At 37.2% G+C, this 18,412-nt stretch overlaps 1 protein-coding gene across 3 annotated transcripts; it reads left to right on the forward strand.

Moving 5' to 3' along the window:
* The first annotated feature begins 11,224 nt into the window (after positions 1 to 11,224).
* On the forward strand, positions 11,225 to 18,057 carry LOC130955711 (DEAD-box ATP-dependent RNA helicase 18-like). 3 transcript variants are annotated; one of them, XM_057882645.1, is made up of 12 exons: positions 11,225 to 11,689; positions 13,323 to 13,770; positions 14,028 to 14,264; positions 14,589 to 14,849; positions 15,078 to 15,157; positions 15,250 to 15,355; positions 15,500 to 15,613; positions 15,795 to 15,893; positions 15,995 to 16,084; positions 16,483 to 16,589; positions 16,679 to 16,822; positions 17,221 to 18,057. In XM_057882645.1, the coding sequence occupies exons 2-12, from the start codon at positions 13,507 to 13,509 to the stop codon at positions 17,492 to 17,494; spliced, it is 1,776 nt and encodes a 591-aa protein (XP_057738628.1). In that variant the 5' UTR covers positions 11,225 to 11,689; positions 13,323 to 13,506; the 3' UTR covers positions 17,495 to 18,057. The 3 variants fall into 3 exon arrangements, with proteins under 3 accessions (XP_057738628.1, XP_057738630.1, XP_057738629.1); XM_057882647.1 differs by having other exon boundaries at positions 13,357 to 13,770; XM_057882646.1 differs by lacking the exon at positions 11,225 to 11,689 and having other exon boundaries at positions 12,688 to 13,770.
* Positions 18,058 to 18,412: the final 355 nt, after the last annotated feature.

Genomic DNA, 18,412 nt, shown 5'->3' on the forward strand with positions numbered 1-18,412 from the left:
TCCATCAGAAGATCCTCATCAGTTCTTATCTGAATTCTTACAGATCTGTGATACTGTTAAGACCAATGGGGTTGATCCTGAGGTCTACAAACTTATGATTTTTCCCTTTGTTGTAAGAGACAGAGCTAGAACATGGTTGGACTCACAACCTAGAGAAAGCCTGAACTCTTGGGACAAACTGGTCAATGCTTTCTTGACCAAATTCTTTCCACCTCAAAAGATGAGTAAGCTTAAAGTGGACGTCCAAACTTTCAGACAGAAGGAAGGTGAATCCCTCTATAAAGCTTGGGAAAGATACAAGCAATTAACCCAAAGGTGTCCTTCTGACATGTTTCCAGAATGGAGCATCATATGTATATTCTATGATGGTCTGTCTGAAATGTCAAAGATGTCACTAGATCATTCTGCTAGTGGATCCATTCATCTGAAAACGCCTGCAGAAGCCCAGGAACTCATTGAGATGGTTGCAAATAACCAGTTCATGTACACTTCTGAAAGAAATCCTGTGAATAATGGGATGACTCAGAAGAAATGAGTTCTTGAGATTGATACTTTGAATGCCATATTGGCTCAGAACAAAATATTGACTCAACAAGTCAATATAATTTCTCAAAATCTGACTGGATTGCAAGCTGCATCCGGCAGTGCTAAAGAAGCATCCTCTGAAGGAGAAGCTTATGACCCTGAGAATCCTACAATGGAAGAAGTGAATTACATGGGAGAATCCTATGGAAACACCTATAATCCTTCATGGAAAAATCATCCAAATTTCTCATAGAAAGATCAACAGAAGCCTCTACAAGGCTTCAATAACAATAATGGTGGGAGAAATAGGTTTGGCAATAGCAAACCTTTTCCATCATCTTCTCAGCAACAGACAGAGAATTCTGAGCAGAGCCTCTCTGGCTTAGCAAACATAGTCTTTGATCTACCTAAGGCCACTCTTAGTTTCATGACTGAGGCACGGTCCTCCATCAAAAATTTGGAGGCACAAGTGGGTCACCTGAGTAAAAGAGTTACTGAAACTCTTCCTAGTACTCTCCCAAGCAATACAGAAGAGAATCCAAAAAGAGAGTGCAAGGCCATCTACACGTTCAACATGGCCGAACCTGTAAAGGAGGGAAAGGCAATAATTTCCAGTGAGGAAGACCTCATGGGACGTCCACTGGCCAACAAAGAGTTCCCTATTGAGGAACCAAAGGAGTTTGAGGCTCATCTAGAGACCATAGAGATTCCACTGAACTTCCTATTACCATTCATGAGCTCTGATGAGTATTCTTCCTCTAAAGAAGATGAAGTTATTAGTGAAGAGCAAGTTGCTCAGTATTTAAGAGCAATCATAAAGCTGAATGCCAAGTTATTTGGTAATGATACTTGGAAGGATGAACCTCCATTGCTCATTAATGAACTAAACGCCTTGGTTCAGCTGAAGATACCTCAAAAGAAACCGGATCCTGGAAGGTTCTTAATACTTTGCACTATTGGCACCATGACCTTTGAGAAGGCTCTGTGTGACCTGGGGTCAAGTGTAAACTTCATGCCACTCTCTGTAATGGAGAAACTATAGATCTTTGAGGTACAAGCTGCAAGAATCTCACTAGAGATGGCAGACAAATCAAAGAAAAAGGCTTATGGATTTGTAGAGGATGTCTTGGTAAAGGTTGAAGGCCTTTATATCCCTGCTGACTTCATAATCTTAGACACTGGGAAGGATGAGGATGAATCCATCATCCTTGGAAGACCCTTCCTAGCCACATCAAAGGCTGTAATTGATGTGGACAGAGGAGAGTTAGTCCTTCAAGTAAATGAGGACTACCTTTTGTTTAAGGCTTAAGGATCTTCCTTTGTAAACATGGAGAAGAAGCATGAATAGCTTCATCCAACTCTCTCTATGCAGAGTCAAGCAAAGCCCCCACATCCAACTTCTAAGTTTGGTGTTGGGAGGCCACAATCATGCTCTGAGCATTTGTAAAGCTTTGTAAGAGCTTCCTATCAAGCTATTGACATTAAAAAAGTGCTTATTGGGAGGCAATCCAATTTTATTTATCTATATTAATTACTCTTTCATTTTGTTTTCCATGGTTATTTTATATTTTCTTTAGGATGATGATCATGTGGAGTCACAAAAACAACTGCAAAAATTAAAATAAAAATAAAAAATAGCATCAAAAATAGCACATCCAGGAGGACGAGCCTACTAGCATTTAAACGCCAGTAAGGATACCAAAATGGGCGTTTAACGCCCAGCCTGGCACCATTCTGGGTTTTAAACGCGAGAACTGGCAGGTAAACTAGCGTTTAAACGCCTGTAAAGGAAGAAAAATGGGCGTTTAAATACCCCATCTGGCACCATTCTGGGCGTTAAATGCCAGAACTGGCATGCAGACTGGCGTTTAAACGCTAGAAATGCCACATAAAGGGCATTTTAATGCCAAGGAGGTGCAGGGATGAAAAATCCTTGACACCTCAAGATCTGTGGATCCCACAGGATCCCCACCTACCCCACCTCACTCTCTCTCCTCTTTACACATCTCTATAACACTCTACCCAAAACACCACTCACCTATCAAATCTTACCCTCTTCCCCATATTCTCTTCATCACTCACATCCATCCCCTAATTCTCAAAAACCCATCATACAACCCACCTACCCCCACCCACTCAAATTCAAACCATTTCCCTCCCAAATCCACCCATTCTCACACGAACCAACTCCCTCTCTTACCCTATAAATACCCCTCCTTACTCCTTCATTTTCACACATCACATACACTCAAAACCCCCCCTTGGTCGAACCCTCTCAAGCCTCCATCTCCCACTTCTCTTCTTCTTCTACTCTCTTCTTTTTTCTTTTACTCGAGGACGAGCAAACCTTTTAAGTTTGGTGTAGAAAAAGTACTGCTTTTTATTTTTCCATAACCATTAATGGCACCTAAGACCGGAGAAACCTCTAGAAAGAGGAAAGGGAAGGCAATTGCTTCCACCTCCGAGTCATGGGAGATGAAGAGATTCATCTCAAAGGTCTATCAAGACCACTTCTATGAAGTTTTAGCCAATAAAAAGGTGATCCCCGAGGTCCCTTCAAGCTCAAAAGGAGCGAATATCTGGAGATCCGGCATGAGATTAGGAGAAGAGGATGGAAAGCTCTTACCAATCCCATTCAACAAATCGAAATCTTAATGGTTCAAGAGTTCTATGCTAATGCATGGATCACTAAGAACCATGATCAAAGTATGAACCCATACCTGAAGAATTGGCTCACAATGGTCCGGGAGAAATACTTAGATTTCAGTCCGAATAATGTGAGATTGGCGTTCAACTTGCCAATCATGAGAGGAGATTCTCATCCTTTCACTAGAAGAGTCAACTTTGATCAAAGGTTTGACCAAGTCCTCAAGGACATCTGTGTGGAAGGAGCTCAATGGAAGAGAGATTCCAAGGGCAAGCCGGTTCAACTAAGAAGGCCGGACCTTAAGCCTGTGGCTAGAGGATGATTGAAGTTCATCCAACGCTCTATCATTCCTACTAGCAACCGATCCGAAGTAACTGTGGATCGGGCTATCATGATTCATAGTATCATGATTGGAGAGGAAGTGGAAGTTCATGAGATCATACCTCTAGAACTATACAAGGTGGCTGACAAGCCCTCCACTTTGGCAAGGTTAGCCTTTCCTCATCTCATCTGTCACCTATGCAATTTAGCCGGAATTGTCATAGAGGAAGACATCCTCATTGAAGAGGACAAGCCCATCACTAAAAAGAGGATGGAGCAAACAAGAGAGCCCACTCATAAACCTCAACAAGAGCATGAGGAAGTCCCTCATCAAGAAATCTCTGAGATACCTCAAGGGATGCATTTTCCTCTACACAACTATTGGGAGCAACTCAATACCTCTTTAGGGGATTTGAGTTCCAATATTGAGCAACTAAGGGTGGAGCACCAAGAGCACTCCATTATCCTCCATGAACTAAGAGAGGACCAAAGGGCCATGAAGGAGGAGCAACAAAGGAAAGGAAGAGATATTGAGGAGCTTAAGCACTCCATAGGATCTTCAAGAGGAAGAACTAGCCGCCATCACTAAGGTGGACCCGTTCTTTAATTACCTTGTTCTTATTTTTCTGTATTTCGGTTTCCTATGCTTTATGTTTTGTCTGTATTTGTGCCTTTATTACATGATCATTAGTGTCTAGTGTCTATGCCTTGAAGCTATGAATGTCCTATGAATCCTTCACCTTTCTTAAATGAAAAATGTTCCTAATTACAAAAGAACAAGAAGTACATGAATTTCGAATTTTACCTTGAAATTAGTTTAATTATTTTGATGTGGTGGCAATACTTCTTGTTTTCTGAATGAATGCTTAAACAGTGCATATTTTTTATAGTGAAGTTTATGAATGTTAAAATTGTTGGCTCTTGAAAGAATAATGAAAAAAGAGAAATGTTATTGATAATCTGAAAAACCATAAATTTGATTCTTGAAGCAAGAAAAAGCAGTGAAAAAGAAAAAGCTTGCAGAAAAAAAAGAGTAGCAAAAAAAAAAGAAAGAAAAAGAAAAAAAAAGCAAGTAGAAAAAGCCAGTAGCCCTTTAAACCAAAAGGTAAGGGTAAAGAGGATCCAAGGCTTTGAGCATTAGTGAATAGGAGGGCCCAAAGGAATAAAATCCTGGCCTAAGTGGCTAAATCAAGCTGTCCCTAACCATGTGCTTGTGTCATGAAGGTCGAAGTGAAAAGCTTGAGACTGAGTGGTTAAAGTCATGATCCAAAGCAAAGAGAGTGTGCTTAAGAACTCTGGACACATCTAACTAGGGACTCTAGCAAAGCTGAGTCACAATCTGAAAAGGTTCACCCAGTTATGTATCTGTGACATTTATGTATCCGGTGGTAATACTGGAAAACAAGATGCTTAGGGTCACGGCCAAGACTCATAAGTAGCTGTCTTAAAGAATCAACATACTGAACTAGGAGAATCAATAACACTATCTTAATTCTAAGTTCCTATAGATGCCAATCATTCTGAATTTCAAAGGATAAAGTGAGATAACAAAACTGTTCAAAAGCAAAAAGCTACAAGTCCCGCTCATCTAATTAGAACTAAGCTTCATTGATATTTTGGGCTTTATTGTATATTTTCTTCTTTTTATCCTATTTTGTTTTTAGTTGCTTGGGGATAAGCAACAATTTAAGTTTGGTGTTGTGATGAGCGGATAATTTATACGCTTTTTGGCATTGATTTTAGGTAGTTTCTAGTATGTTTTAGTTACTTTTTAGTATATTTTTATTAGTTTTTATGCAAAATTCACATTTCTGGACTTTACTATGAGTTTGTATATTTTTCTATGATTTCATGTATTTTCTGTCTGAAATTGAGGGACCTGAGCAAAAATCTGATTCAGAGGTTGAGAAAGGACTGCAGATGTTGATGGATTCTGACCTCCCTGCACTCGAAGTGGATTTTCTCGAGATATAGAAACCTAATTGGCGCGCTCTTAATTTCCATAGAAAGTAGACATCTTGGACTTTCCAGCAATGTATAATAGTTTATACTTTGCTCAAGATTTGATGGCCCAAACTGGCATCCAAACGCCCACTAAAGACCCTTTTCTGGCGTAAAACGCCAGAACTGGCACCAAAGCTGGAGTTAAATGCCCAAACTGGCACCAAAACTGGCGTTTAAACTCCAAGAAGAGCCTATGCACGTGAAAGCTTCAATGCTCAGTCCAAACACACACCAAGTGGGCCCCGAAAGTGGATTTCTGCACTATCTATTCATTTTCTGTAAACCTAGTTTACTAGTTTAGTATAAATAGCACTTTTTACTATTGTATTCATATCTTTGGACCACTTTTCGATCCTTTGATCAGGTCTTTGAACCCTATTTCGATTGTATTTTGCTATTTGGGGAGGCTGGCCATTCGGCCATGCCTAGACCTTGTTCTTATGTATTTTCCAACGATGGAGTTTCTACACCTCACAGATTAAGGTGAGGAGCTCTGCTGTTCCTCAAGTATTAATACAAGTACTATTGTTTTTCCTTCAATTCACGCCTACTTCTCCTCCAAGATATACTCTTGTACTTAATTCAGTTAAGTCAGAATGAAGGGGTGACCCGTGACAATCACCCAATCTTCGTTACTCGCTTAGCCAAGATCCGCGTGCCTGACAACCACAAAGCGGTTTACATGATGTTTAACGTAGTCATTGGGCAACAGCTGGAGTATACTCTCTTTGGTCTTTGACCCACGGATCTAAATCACCTCTCCTGACAACAGAGCATTCGAATCCGTGACGCTAGAACTTTCGTGGTATAAGCTAGAATCAATTGGCAGCATTCTTGAGATCCAGAAAGTCTAAACTTTGTCTGTGGTATTTCGAGTAGGATCTGGGATGGGATGACTGTGACGAGCTTCAAAATCGTGACTGTTGGGCGCAGTGACAGCGTGCAAAAGAATAAATGTATTCTATTCTGACATGATCGAGAACCGACAGCTGATTAGCCATGCGAGAAACCATAGAGGACATGTTTTCACTTAGAGGACAGATGGTAGCCATTGACAATGGTGATCCACCAACATACAGCTTGCCATGGAAGGGAGTACGCATGATTGGATGAGGACAATAGGAAAGCAGAGGTTCAGAGGCAACAAAGCATCTCTAAACGCTTATCTGAAATTCCCACCAAGGAACTACATAAGTAACTTTATTTTATTTTTTGCTTTATTTATCTTTTAATTAACAAAATCTCATAACCATTTGAATTCGCCTGACTAAGATTTTACAAGATGACCATAGCTTGCTTCAAGCCGTCAATCTCCGTGGGATCGACCCTTACTCATGTAAGGTATTACTTGGACGACCCAGTGCACTTGCTGGTCAACTATGCGGAGTTGTGAAAAGTGTGATTTACGATTTCGCAATACCAAGTATCGAAATGTATGATCATCTCTTTTGAATTCTTTTATTATAATTAGAAAGTTTAATATTTGAATTATAGCTTGAAAACTCTTTCACATGACTCTTTGAATTTGGCTAGGAATAATAGTTCAATTAGTGTGTGGCCATACATAATTTTCAACCACTCTAATTTTGAAAAGTGACATATAATTCGAATTAGAACAACTTTTAAAAATTGTGTTTTTCTTCTAAGATTTAATTGGACAGGACTAACTTGAATACATGACATATAATTTGACCTAAAGACTACTTTTAAATCTTATTTGAATCTAAATCAGTTTTTGTGCTTAACCTCTTTGATCAATTAATTTACGACTAATTAATTATTGAGAAACTGAGAAACCAAGAAATTGAAAATCAGTTACTAAAGATTTGTTGTGAAAGATCTTTGCATACTTCAAGATAAGTAGTAAACAAGATTTGATTTCTCTAAGAGTATAAATATCTCTGAAACCCTTGACTTTCACCATCAGTGTCGTCTCTCAATTCAACATTCAAGTTCTCTGGCCGTAAGCATTCAAGCATTCAAAGTTCTCAAGCTCTCAGGAAGACACAATCTTGCCCTCATCAATCCAGGTTTTATTAATCTAATTAGGCGTTTAATATGATAATTGCTTGCTTCAATACTTTAATCCTCGTGGGAACGATATCTACTCACTGTGGTATTACTTGAGCGTTCCAATGCACTTGTCGGTATCCGTGAGCTATAACTTTCGCTCATCAGGTACATTGTTGCTTTTTCATGAAAATATTTATAGACTCCATTATTTATACTAACAGGCCTCGACTCACAAGAGCCACCCGAATCTAGGACTCGTTTTAGCTTATTTATATAGATATTTACAAAAGCACCTAGCTCTCTAAAAGTTTACATAGAGCAAGGGCAAGGACGACTACTACTACTGCTGCTGCTGCTGCTGCTGCTGCTCATGGATATATTGGTAGCTGAGAAAACATTGTGTTAAAGCAAGGAGAGAGTTATCGGACACACCCGTGATGTTGCTGCTCGCCTGTCCAAATGCGGAAAACTCAAAGAAGATCATGTTGGTTCCCATCTGCAGAACGAGAGGAAGTAAGGGGGTGAGAACCTAAGGTTCCCAATAGGGTACTACACGAGAAACCTAAGGGGTTTTGCAGCCTAAGTTTACGAGTTTGCACAGTTGTGTTGGTAAGTCACACAAACAAGTACAAGTACAAGTATATAGCAGAATAGTAAACAAGAACAGAATATAGGAAGCAGAGATAAATCAAAATCAAAATACAGCAACCAAGTATGATGCATGTCTCATCCTATGTAGGCCATGAGCTCGCGCGTCGGTTGACTACTCGCAACCTGACATTACCTGGGACTAATCCCGAATATGATTTTTTCAACTGCGTACATTCTACATATGTGCCTAATGGACAAAGCCACGTGCATTCTGGCAACTGGCAATCGTCGCAAAACTTGACGCCATAGTATGCTAACAGTTGGAGAAATAGGTTTCAATATAAAGTGGGCATCCCCAGATCTTATGGTTATGGTTCCGTCGGAGCAAAAACTCCTCCTCCCTAGATATTCTCTTATGATGGTTTTGGTTCCATCAAAGCAGATGCTCCTCCTCCCCAGATAATCTCTTATCACCTTGGGATTTATAATTTTCTCTTCCCGCAGCACTTTTCAATAAACTTTATCTCTAAGGGACTTCTCTATCATTTTCTTTTATAAAAACTTGTACGCGGTCTCCTCTCTTCAAATCTCTCAACCTTTGTCACATTCACTATTTTTTCCTTGGTACTTTTATATATTTTCAATTATGCCATTTTGTACACAACTTCGTTTTTTACCATTTTTTTAGACTTTTAGTGACACTTTCACCGCTATTATTATTATTATACCATTTTACCCTCATATCATTCCTAACATACCTTTTTTATCTTTTATTAAGTTAATTAATCATTTTTAATTTTTTTTACTTTATACCTAAAATTACCGATTTATCTCTAAGTGATCTAGTTTTTTCATTTAATTTTATTTAGTGTTAAAACTTTATCGAATTAACCCTAATATTTTTCTATGACCAAATTATCCTAATAATTTTATTAATACCAAGTTTTACCCTTAGGAGCCTAAAAGACCATTTTATCTTTTATTAATTTATTTATTTATTTTAGTTACTTTTTTTATCTTTTTACTTCTAACTTTTATTAAAACTTTTATTAAATTCAAAAATTTATTTTAATTATAATTTTGATCTAATTAATTTATATAATTATTATTTTATCCCTAATGACACTAAGTTCAAAATTTTATTGAAATTTAAATAAAATTATATTTTTAACTTTTTTTACCCGAAAATGACTATAACACCCTTTTATTTTTATCCACTTGTTTCATAGGATTAAAACTATTTTTCTAAATTTTTTTTAACTCCTTAGGATGCGGCTTTTCAGGTTTGCAGGGGCTGAAATTTTCAAAAATATAGTTTTACATTTTTATCCATTTTTAGTGATGTTTAAGACTTGAAATTTAAACTCCAAGTGCTCCAAATAATTTTAGTAGTTCCATACAATTTTTATAGGCAAATTAGCTTCATATAACACTCAAATAATAATTCAAAAATAGAGAAGCATCACTAGAATTAAAAATCAAGCATAAAATTACTACAAAGTGGCTTATATGAACACCTAATCAAGTACAAACATATTTTATCTAATTCCATCCCTTACCTCTTATTTGATTCAGTTCTTAGAGCTTTCATACACTAGAAAATACTCACAAAAAGGTAGAGGCATGGCTGATGGTGGTGCAGTATTTTTTTTGGCAAAAAAGTATCGCAAAAAAGTGATGAAATTAACTACTTTGAACTTGAATTTCTCTGACTCCTTAGGTGTGCTCCATATGGACTTCAAGAGGGGTTTTATATACAAGAAAGAGAGCAAGAATTTATCATGGTCACTGCTAAAAGAACTAAAAAGAATAGAGAAGGAACAAGAGCTCATCTTGCTGAATTTTCGATAAAAATGCAAGAATTAGTAAAAATAGGCAAGAAATTATGTTTGTATTACTTGAATTTTTGAAGAACACATGAAAAATAATGGAAGAGTTGCTGAAATCAAGGCTGAAATATAGAGAAAAGGTACATTATTTTTCTCTCTTTCTCTCTCAAGAATTCGGTAAAAATGCATAAGTGTTTGTAAAATTTGTGAGCCAAGTTTCTTTAAATAAAAATTCAAAGTATTGGCTGAATTAATTGTGGTAAAAGGGCTGAAAATTTTCGTGGTCTAGAGATAAGTATTAATGAAGAAGGGCTTAAAAATGAGGAAGTTTGGTCAGCGCTCGCATGTCGAGCTTATCCGCAATTAACCGTAGTTACTCGAGGTTAAAAACACAGCAGAGAGGGGTGAGAGGCTAAGATAATCTCAACACAGAGAGACTAAGAGGGAGGAGCGAGTTACTTGGGTGGCAAGTAAGAGGATTCGGGGTCTTTAGGAGTCGTTTGTAGAATACTAGTAAAAAATTCGATTCGAGGTAATTTTTACTTTATGGTAAAATAATTAATGGCTAAGATTTATTTTTAAAGAAATAAATTATGAATGGATGACTAATATTAATTTTGGGCACAATTACCAAGATAGAATTTATTTTTACCATTGATTCTGAGTTTTTCGGTTATTATTTTTTTTCTCGTCTCACACAAAACCGTAACTAAAAATGAATTCCTGGTTCAAAAAGTCTTTAGTGAAAAAAAATAAATCACTAGCATGTAAATGTTTACTTTTTACTAGTCAAATTTGACTTTGAAAAATTAATTACCCTCGTTAAGTCAACTAGTCAAGTTTGACCTGTTGATTATCATTTTCTAATTTATTTTCTTTTTTTATCATTAGGCCTGCTTCATTAATAGTTTATCGAAAAGTGGATTCTTATACCGTTTTGATGAATCATCTCTTCTTGACTTAAATTGACATCGTTTTATATGGTGAGGTGTAATTTAACATATTAGGTTAGTTTCTGTTAACAGCGTTAGTGAAGGAAGTGACAGAAAGACTAATGTGACTAACTTAAAATTTTTTAGGGATAAATCAATGTTCGGAAAATCAGACCGGATCGGTCGGTTTGACCGGTCTAATTATGAACCGGCAGTAATCAAGGTCTGGTTTGCTCCCTAAAACCGTTTCTCTAAAAACTAGAGGAGAACCGTCGAACCGGCCGATTGAACCGGACAGGGAACCTACCAGTTTAAAAGAAACGGCGTCGTTTTTGCCAAATTTGCTTACTTTCACTCTTGGTTCTGAAGCTCCTTCGTTTCTTTCTCCCTTTCTCCCTCCCTTTCTTTCATTCACAGAAACTCAGCCAAAAAACCTAGAACTGTAAGCCTACACCACCGCCGCCGCAAGGAGTGGCATACTGCCGCCGTCCGTCCGTCTATCTAGCTTCCCTCGTGCTCCAAGTCTTCAACCCCCGTTCGCTGTCACCGATCGCAGCTGCTTCCTCGAGCTCGGCGTCCGTCGTCTTTGTCTGCTCAGCCGCGCTTCCGCCGCCGTTGGTTGCCGTTAACGTTCGCGTCTTCGTTCAGCCGTCGTCTTCGTTCGCGTTCTTCGCCGTTCAAGTTTGCTTGGCGTTCACCGTTCGCGTTCACTCGCCGTTCACCGTTCGGGTTCGCGTTCGTCTGGAAGCCACGTTGCCCTGCTTTAAACTCTGCGACCAACCCGCGCGCTCCACCTAGCCGTCGAACTGCTTTCTTTTGTCGCCGCCGTGAGTTCCCTAAACCCACCACCAGACAATACACTCACACAACACCAATACTCTGCTTCAAACTCGGCAACTTCTTATTTCTATTACAATAAGTAACTATTTGATTTGGAAGTGGTTTGGATTTTTTTGATAGACTGAATTAAAGTATCCAATGGTTATGTTCTCTTCTCTATCACATTGATACTAAGTTTTGAATTCTCTTATTTCGTTTCAAGTTTACCGCACTCAACATGTTTGATTAAATGCTTTAACCATATTTCGGGTTGGTTTTATCATTTCTAGCTTTAGAAACTTAGTAAGTTGATTGCATGTGAAATTAGAATAATTGGATCTTAGTAATTAGGGAATTTTAGCTGCACAAAGAGCATCTTTGTAGAAAACATATTAGCATGATGATTCCACTTGAATTAGTGTTCTTCTGGTAAATTTTAACTGTTAGTGTGAACTTGTTAATTTGCTAATTGTTCTTGTGTTGTTGTTCTGTTGTTCTTTTGTTATTTTTATTTTATTTTTTTGTTGTGATTTTCTGTTCTTGAACTTGTTAAGTTGATAATTTGCTAAATTGTTGGGCTGCTGTTGTTTTAATTTGCTAAATTGTTAGGTTTCTATGATTTAATTTGTTGGATTTTCTATTTAGGTCTTGTTCTTGTTTATTTGCTAAATTGTTGTTGTGTATTTATTGTTGTCTTTGAGATTCTTGCTGGATATTGGTGATCATTGATTTATTATATGCCTCATGTTTTCATTGTTTTCTTCTTCTGAAGGGAAAAAAAATTCTGTTTTCATTGTTTTGTTGATTGTTTGTTTTGTTTCAGAAATTAAATTTCTGTGATCAATGCTCAAACTCTAAATGCTGTTCTGTTGGTTTTGCAGTGTTTGTTTTGTTTCAGAAATCAATTTTTTGTTATCAATGCTCAAACTCTGAATGTTGTTCTTCTGTTTTTGTTTTGTTTCATAAATCAATATTTTGTGATCAATGCTCAAACTCTGAATGTTGTTCTGCTGTTTTCGTTGTTTCAGAAATCAATTTTTTGTGATTAATGCTCATACTCTGAATGCTGTTCTGTTTTGTTTTAAGTCTGTGTTTAGAAGAGGTGATTGATTTCTGAGTGTTGTTTTGTTTTTGTTTTAAAGCTGTGTGTTGTGTTTAATTTTCATTTTGTAGGAAATTCTTTGAGGTATATAAGAATTAAGAAAGAAGACTATTTTAATGGTATTATTCTGTTGATTCTGGTATGCTACAAGCTTGAACATAGAATTGAAGAGAAAAACCCTTTATTATTTTATCATTGGCCTATTTTTGGCATTGCATATCATTGTAGTTTGTTTATTCATAGAACTAGTTGTTTATGATCCCCTTTTGAAGTTAAAAAAATGCAGTAGAAGAGTGTTTAGAACCAGTTGCTTTATTCATTGAATTTTTATAGAAACAGGTGTTTATTATAAAACGGTTTTTTTGGTTGAACCGGTTGAACCAATGAATTAGTAAACCAGTAACTAAAGCGGTTTGATGACCGGTCTGGTTTTCTGAACCTTGGGATAAATTTGACTAAAAAAATTTTTTGGAGATCAAAACTTAGATGACGCAATTTTTCTGGGAGCAATTTGACCTATTTCATTTTATAATTGGTAGAGTTTAAAAAAAAAAAGGTCGCAACAAATGACAGGGTCATTGAGCAAATAAGGACCCAGGGAGGACCTCCATGCAAATTGCATTAACCTACCTACGAAACCAACAAATCAGAAAATAAGGAAAACAAAAGTTACAAAATCACTGAGCGACGGCGGAGCGTAGAGGTTTGCGACGCACCATTACAATGGAATTCGAACTCCCAAACAAGGCCTTAACCACCACGCGCTTTTCGGAGCTGAATCCGCCGCTATCAGAGAAGGTTCTCGAAGCTTTATCGGAATCCGGGTTCAACTTCTGCACGCCGGTTCAAGCCGCCACCATTCCCTTGCTCTGCAGCTTCAAGGATGTCGCCGTCGACGCCGCCACTGGTTCAGGCAAAACCCTATCTTTTGTCGTCCCTCTCGTCGAGATTCTTCGACGCTCCTCTTCTAACCCCAAGCCTCATCAGGTTCGTTCTTCACCAGTTACTTTTCTTTTGTACCACTGTATGAAGCTTGGTAATTGAAATTTATAAGGTATATTAAGGACTGGTATTCGAATAAGTATCATTCAACTATTAACCTTTCAGCTTGGAAGGATAAAATTCCATTGGCCTCTTTAATTATTTTTTTTTAGCTGCTATGACTTTGGGGAATGAAAGACTTGGAATAGGGGTTACTGGATAGAAGTGTGTTAAATGCTTTTTTTTTTTTTGGCTTATACTAGGTACTAGGAATAATCATATCCCCCACAAGGGAGCTATCACATCAAATATATCATGTTGCACAACCTTTCATTTCAACTTTAGCGAATGTTAAGTCCATCCTGCTTGTTGGTGGAGTTGAAGTGAAATCAGACATGAAGAAGATAGAGGAAGAAGGCGCTAACATACTAATTGGCACACCTGGGCGGTTGTATGACATAATGAACCGGATGGATTTCTTGGATTTCAAAAACTTCGAGGTATATAATACTTTTCGGTTTCACAGTTAGTCTTCAAGGATGATTTGATAGTATGTGACTATGTTTGCATGTGTGTGCGTGTGTGAGATAGTGTGCATATATAACTTTAGAAAGAATGTTGGAGGTTTAATGTGGTTCTTGATCTTTTATGGGACATATGCATTTTTCACTTAGCAGAGGACCAAAAGTCCAAGACTTAACGATGCAATGTTATGAACTAGGTTCACCTGGAAAATTTGACTTAAAGTGATAGAATGCTTGGTTTGATTTTGCTTTTTACCACTTTGGAAGATGACAGTATTGTGTTTATAACTGTGCTTACAGATTTTGATTTTAGACGAGGCTGATAGACTCTTAGATATGGGATTCCAGAAGCAGATAACTTCCATTATATCTCTTTTGCCTAAGCTTCGAAGAACTGGCCTGTTTTCTGCTACTCAAACTGAGGCTGTTGAAGAGCTTGCTAGAGCAGGATTGAGAAATCCTGTGAGGGTTGAAGTTCGGGCAGAGGCGAAACTTTTAAATGCTCCTGCAGCATCAAAACAACCTGAATCTACAAAAACACCTTCTGGGCTTCAAATTGAGGTATGAAGTATTCCATCGTAGTGCATATCATAAGTAACTTTGCTATCCAATGGTTTCCCTCCTCCATTTTAGCACCAAGTCACTTCAATATATTTGGTATTTAGCAGCTAGACTCTAGCATCCCTACCCTAATTCATATATGTTTAAGGTATTGCTAATTCATGTCATGACACCATTCATGCTCAGCTTTTTTCTTATATTCAGCTTGTTGTCATTTTGATTTTGCAGTACTTGGAATGTGAGGCAGATAAGAAGCCATCACAGCTAGTAGACATCCTTATTAAGAACCGCTCAAGAAAAGTTATAATGTGAGATAAATATTAACCATAATCAATAGTGTAATCTGAGTGGTAAAATTTTAGTGTATCTTGCTCAAAAGGTGATTTTGATTCCAATACAGATATTTCATGACTTGTGCTTGTGTTGACTATTGGGGAGTTGTCCTTCCACGCCTTTCTGTTTTGAAAGGCTTCTCCTTGGTTCCTCTTCATGGAAAGATGAAGCAGGTAAAAGCCTTTCTGTTACCATTTGTCAACATAGAAGCTTAATATTCTGTAAATCAATGATAGTTTCTTCATCACTCTCAAGTATTGCTTAACTCTTACTGTTTGTATGGTTGATTGATTATGAATTTCTTTGTTGCTGTATAGACTGTTAGGGAGAAAGCATTAGCCTCCTTTACATCCCTTTCAAATGGAGTTCTGCTATGTACAGATGTTGCAGCACGTGGACTTGACATACCAGGTGTAGATTGTATAGTGCAGGTACCTTCTTGACCATATTTATATGCAGTTTGACTTTGTGTTGATTGGTGTGTTTTATCATCTTTTGGTTTTGGATGCCAAAGTAAATTATTCATTGTCATTCAAATGTTCTCTTGATATCTTACCATTTGAATTCATACATTGACTGAATGATCTTGATATGTTCCCTGTTTCTGCACAGTATGATCCTCCTCAAGATCCAAATGTTTTCATACACAGAGTTGGTCGAACTGCTCGGCTGGGTAAACAAGGTCATGCTGTTGTCTTCTTATTGCCAAAGGTATCGTCGAGTGTATTCATGTTTTAATGCATTTCCACATTTCCCAATACAAGATTCAAGTGTGTTCCCTTTTTGGTTAACTAACTTGTATAAGTGTTTAGGAGGAGTCTTACGTAGAATTCCTACGTATAAGAAGAGTCCCTCTTCAAGAGAGAAAATGCTCTGATGATGCACCTGATGTTGTACCTCAGGTTTGTTTGCGCCCTCATCATCTTATTTATTTTGTTCATGACTATTTTAATCATACAAGAGTAGGAGTCATCACTCATGCTCATTAGTGGTTAATAAGTTTTTAATAATATAATAAAGACTCCTTTTTATGCTGGTTAGTAATAGTCAGTAGAGCTCTAATAGAGGCAACATACTGATTTGTAGAAATAAATTCTCTGATACTACTAAGAAAAGCCCTGATGGCTACTTAGGCTGATGCTGATTCACTCTTGGATGTATTTTGTGTTGATTGATTGTTTGCACAAACGTGCATATCAATCTTATATTTATCAAAGTTTGGATGAAAATTGTATACAAAATACAAAATTATAACTTGTTTCCCAACTCCTGATAACTATATTACTAAAATATGGTTCAGATTCGTTCTGCTGCGAAAAAAGATCGTGATGTTATGGAGAAAGGAGTCAGGGCATTTGTTTCCTACATCCGTGCATACAAGGAGCATCACTGTTCATATATTTTTAGGTGAGCAATGTTTATGAGAAGTGTTGTTTGTCTTTCTATAAATTCATTAAAGCATCATAATTTGCAAGAAATGCTCACCCTACTTACAGGTGGAAAGAACTTGAAATTGGTAAATTGGCCATGGGACATGGCTTATTGCAACTTCCTCTAATGCCAGAGGTAAAACATCATTCACTTTCTACCGAGGGATTTGTACCAGTTGATGATATCAATTTGGAGGACATTAAATACAGGTAAATGCAAAATTCATGCATAACCCTTCTGTGGTAAAAGCATCAAATGTACCACTCTTTATTTAATAGAGAATCTATCATGCTTATTGTCATATTTTCCAAGAGACGATAATTGAAGCAAGTAACTTGATGCGCATGACTGGATTTGAAGCTCACCAATGTCTAGTTGGAGCTATGTGGAGGCTTAATAGTCTTGGTCTTAGCTAGATTAACCAATTATTTATTTTTGATGCCCTTTCTAATATGTTAGACTGATGGAAACTATACAGTTCTTATTGCATAAATTTGTATTTTTAGGTTGAATGCACCATATTCATATTTAGTGCCTTCCATTGTAATTAAAAATATAATTTTTCCTTTTCTCTTGGAATCCTGTGCTGATACTTTCAACTATTTAGAGATAAATCTCGTGAAAAGCAAAGGAAGAAAAACCTGCAAGCAAAGAAAGAAGCAAAAGAGAAGGAGAAAGAGGCAAAACCAGAAAAGCCAAGCAAAACTCCCAGTGCACCTACTGCCATGAGGAAGAAAACAGCTCGACAGAGACGTGCTCAGCAGACAATTGAAGATGAGGAAGAGTTGATGCAAGATTACCGCTTGTTGAAGAAACTGAAGAAAGGGACTATAGATGAGAATGAATATGCTAAGTTGACAGGCGCTGAGGAATTACTCTGAATACCAATTTTGTGTGTTATGGAAAGAAGTGTGTTTAGTTTAGTGAAATATTAGCTAGAAAATTGCAGCATCCCTTGATGCCACATTTTTTCTCTTGGCATTCTCCGAAAGGTCTGGGATTAAGACATCTCTCGCTACTGATGGCATTGTCGCATCGAGTCCAGAGAACTGATTTCCATTCTGCAGCTCAGAGAGTTGAATTGACTCAATGACTTCTGCAGCTGATTATACTGGGAAAGCAACGACAAAATGCTTAAGTTTGGGGTAAGGCACAATTTCTTCAATGTGAAAAACAGGGCCTTTTAAAAAATTACCAACACAATAGTTGATTTTACGACTTTTTTTGTTCAATCTACCATTTCTGTTATTCTTTACTTAGGGTGCATCATCCATGTAACTTTGATTAGTTTGATAGTGTCAGAGTCTGTAGAAGTGTAAATTATGTTCTAGTTATTTGTTACGTTAATCAACAGTCATAATAGAATTTTGCCTTGTACTTATTACTGATATTAATTCATTTAAGATTTAAGCCCCTCACCTTCTTGGTGGTGATTTACATTTTATTTTATTTTTCTAAAGAAGTTTTACCCTTGAAGTAGTTCAGTAGTTCTGTCCATGAAAGTGTTGAATTTAAAATTTACATTGAATTGAATATTTTCTTAGGTAACTTATACTGACCTCCTAGGATTCAACGGTATTTTAATACACGATATACCTTCATTTTACAAAAAGATATACTAACCTCCGTTTAAGTTACACGACATTCGGAAGATTGATATACATCATACACCTAAATCCTCTCTCCTTGTTAGTCTGCTAGGGTTCCCGAACACTAACAGAGTATAGTGAGCTGTCTATTTTCCTACAACAAATCGTGCCTCACTATCGCCAAGTGCTGCATTGTATCGGTTTTCATAT

The sequence above is a fragment of the Arachis stenosperma genome, chromosome 10 (genome assembly GCF_014773155.1).
Source record: "Arachis stenosperma cultivar V10309 chromosome 10, arast.V10309.gnm1.PFL2, whole genome shotgun sequence".
Classification (NCBI taxonomy): domain Eukaryota; kingdom Viridiplantae; phylum Streptophyta; class Magnoliopsida; order Fabales; family Fabaceae; genus Arachis; species Arachis stenosperma.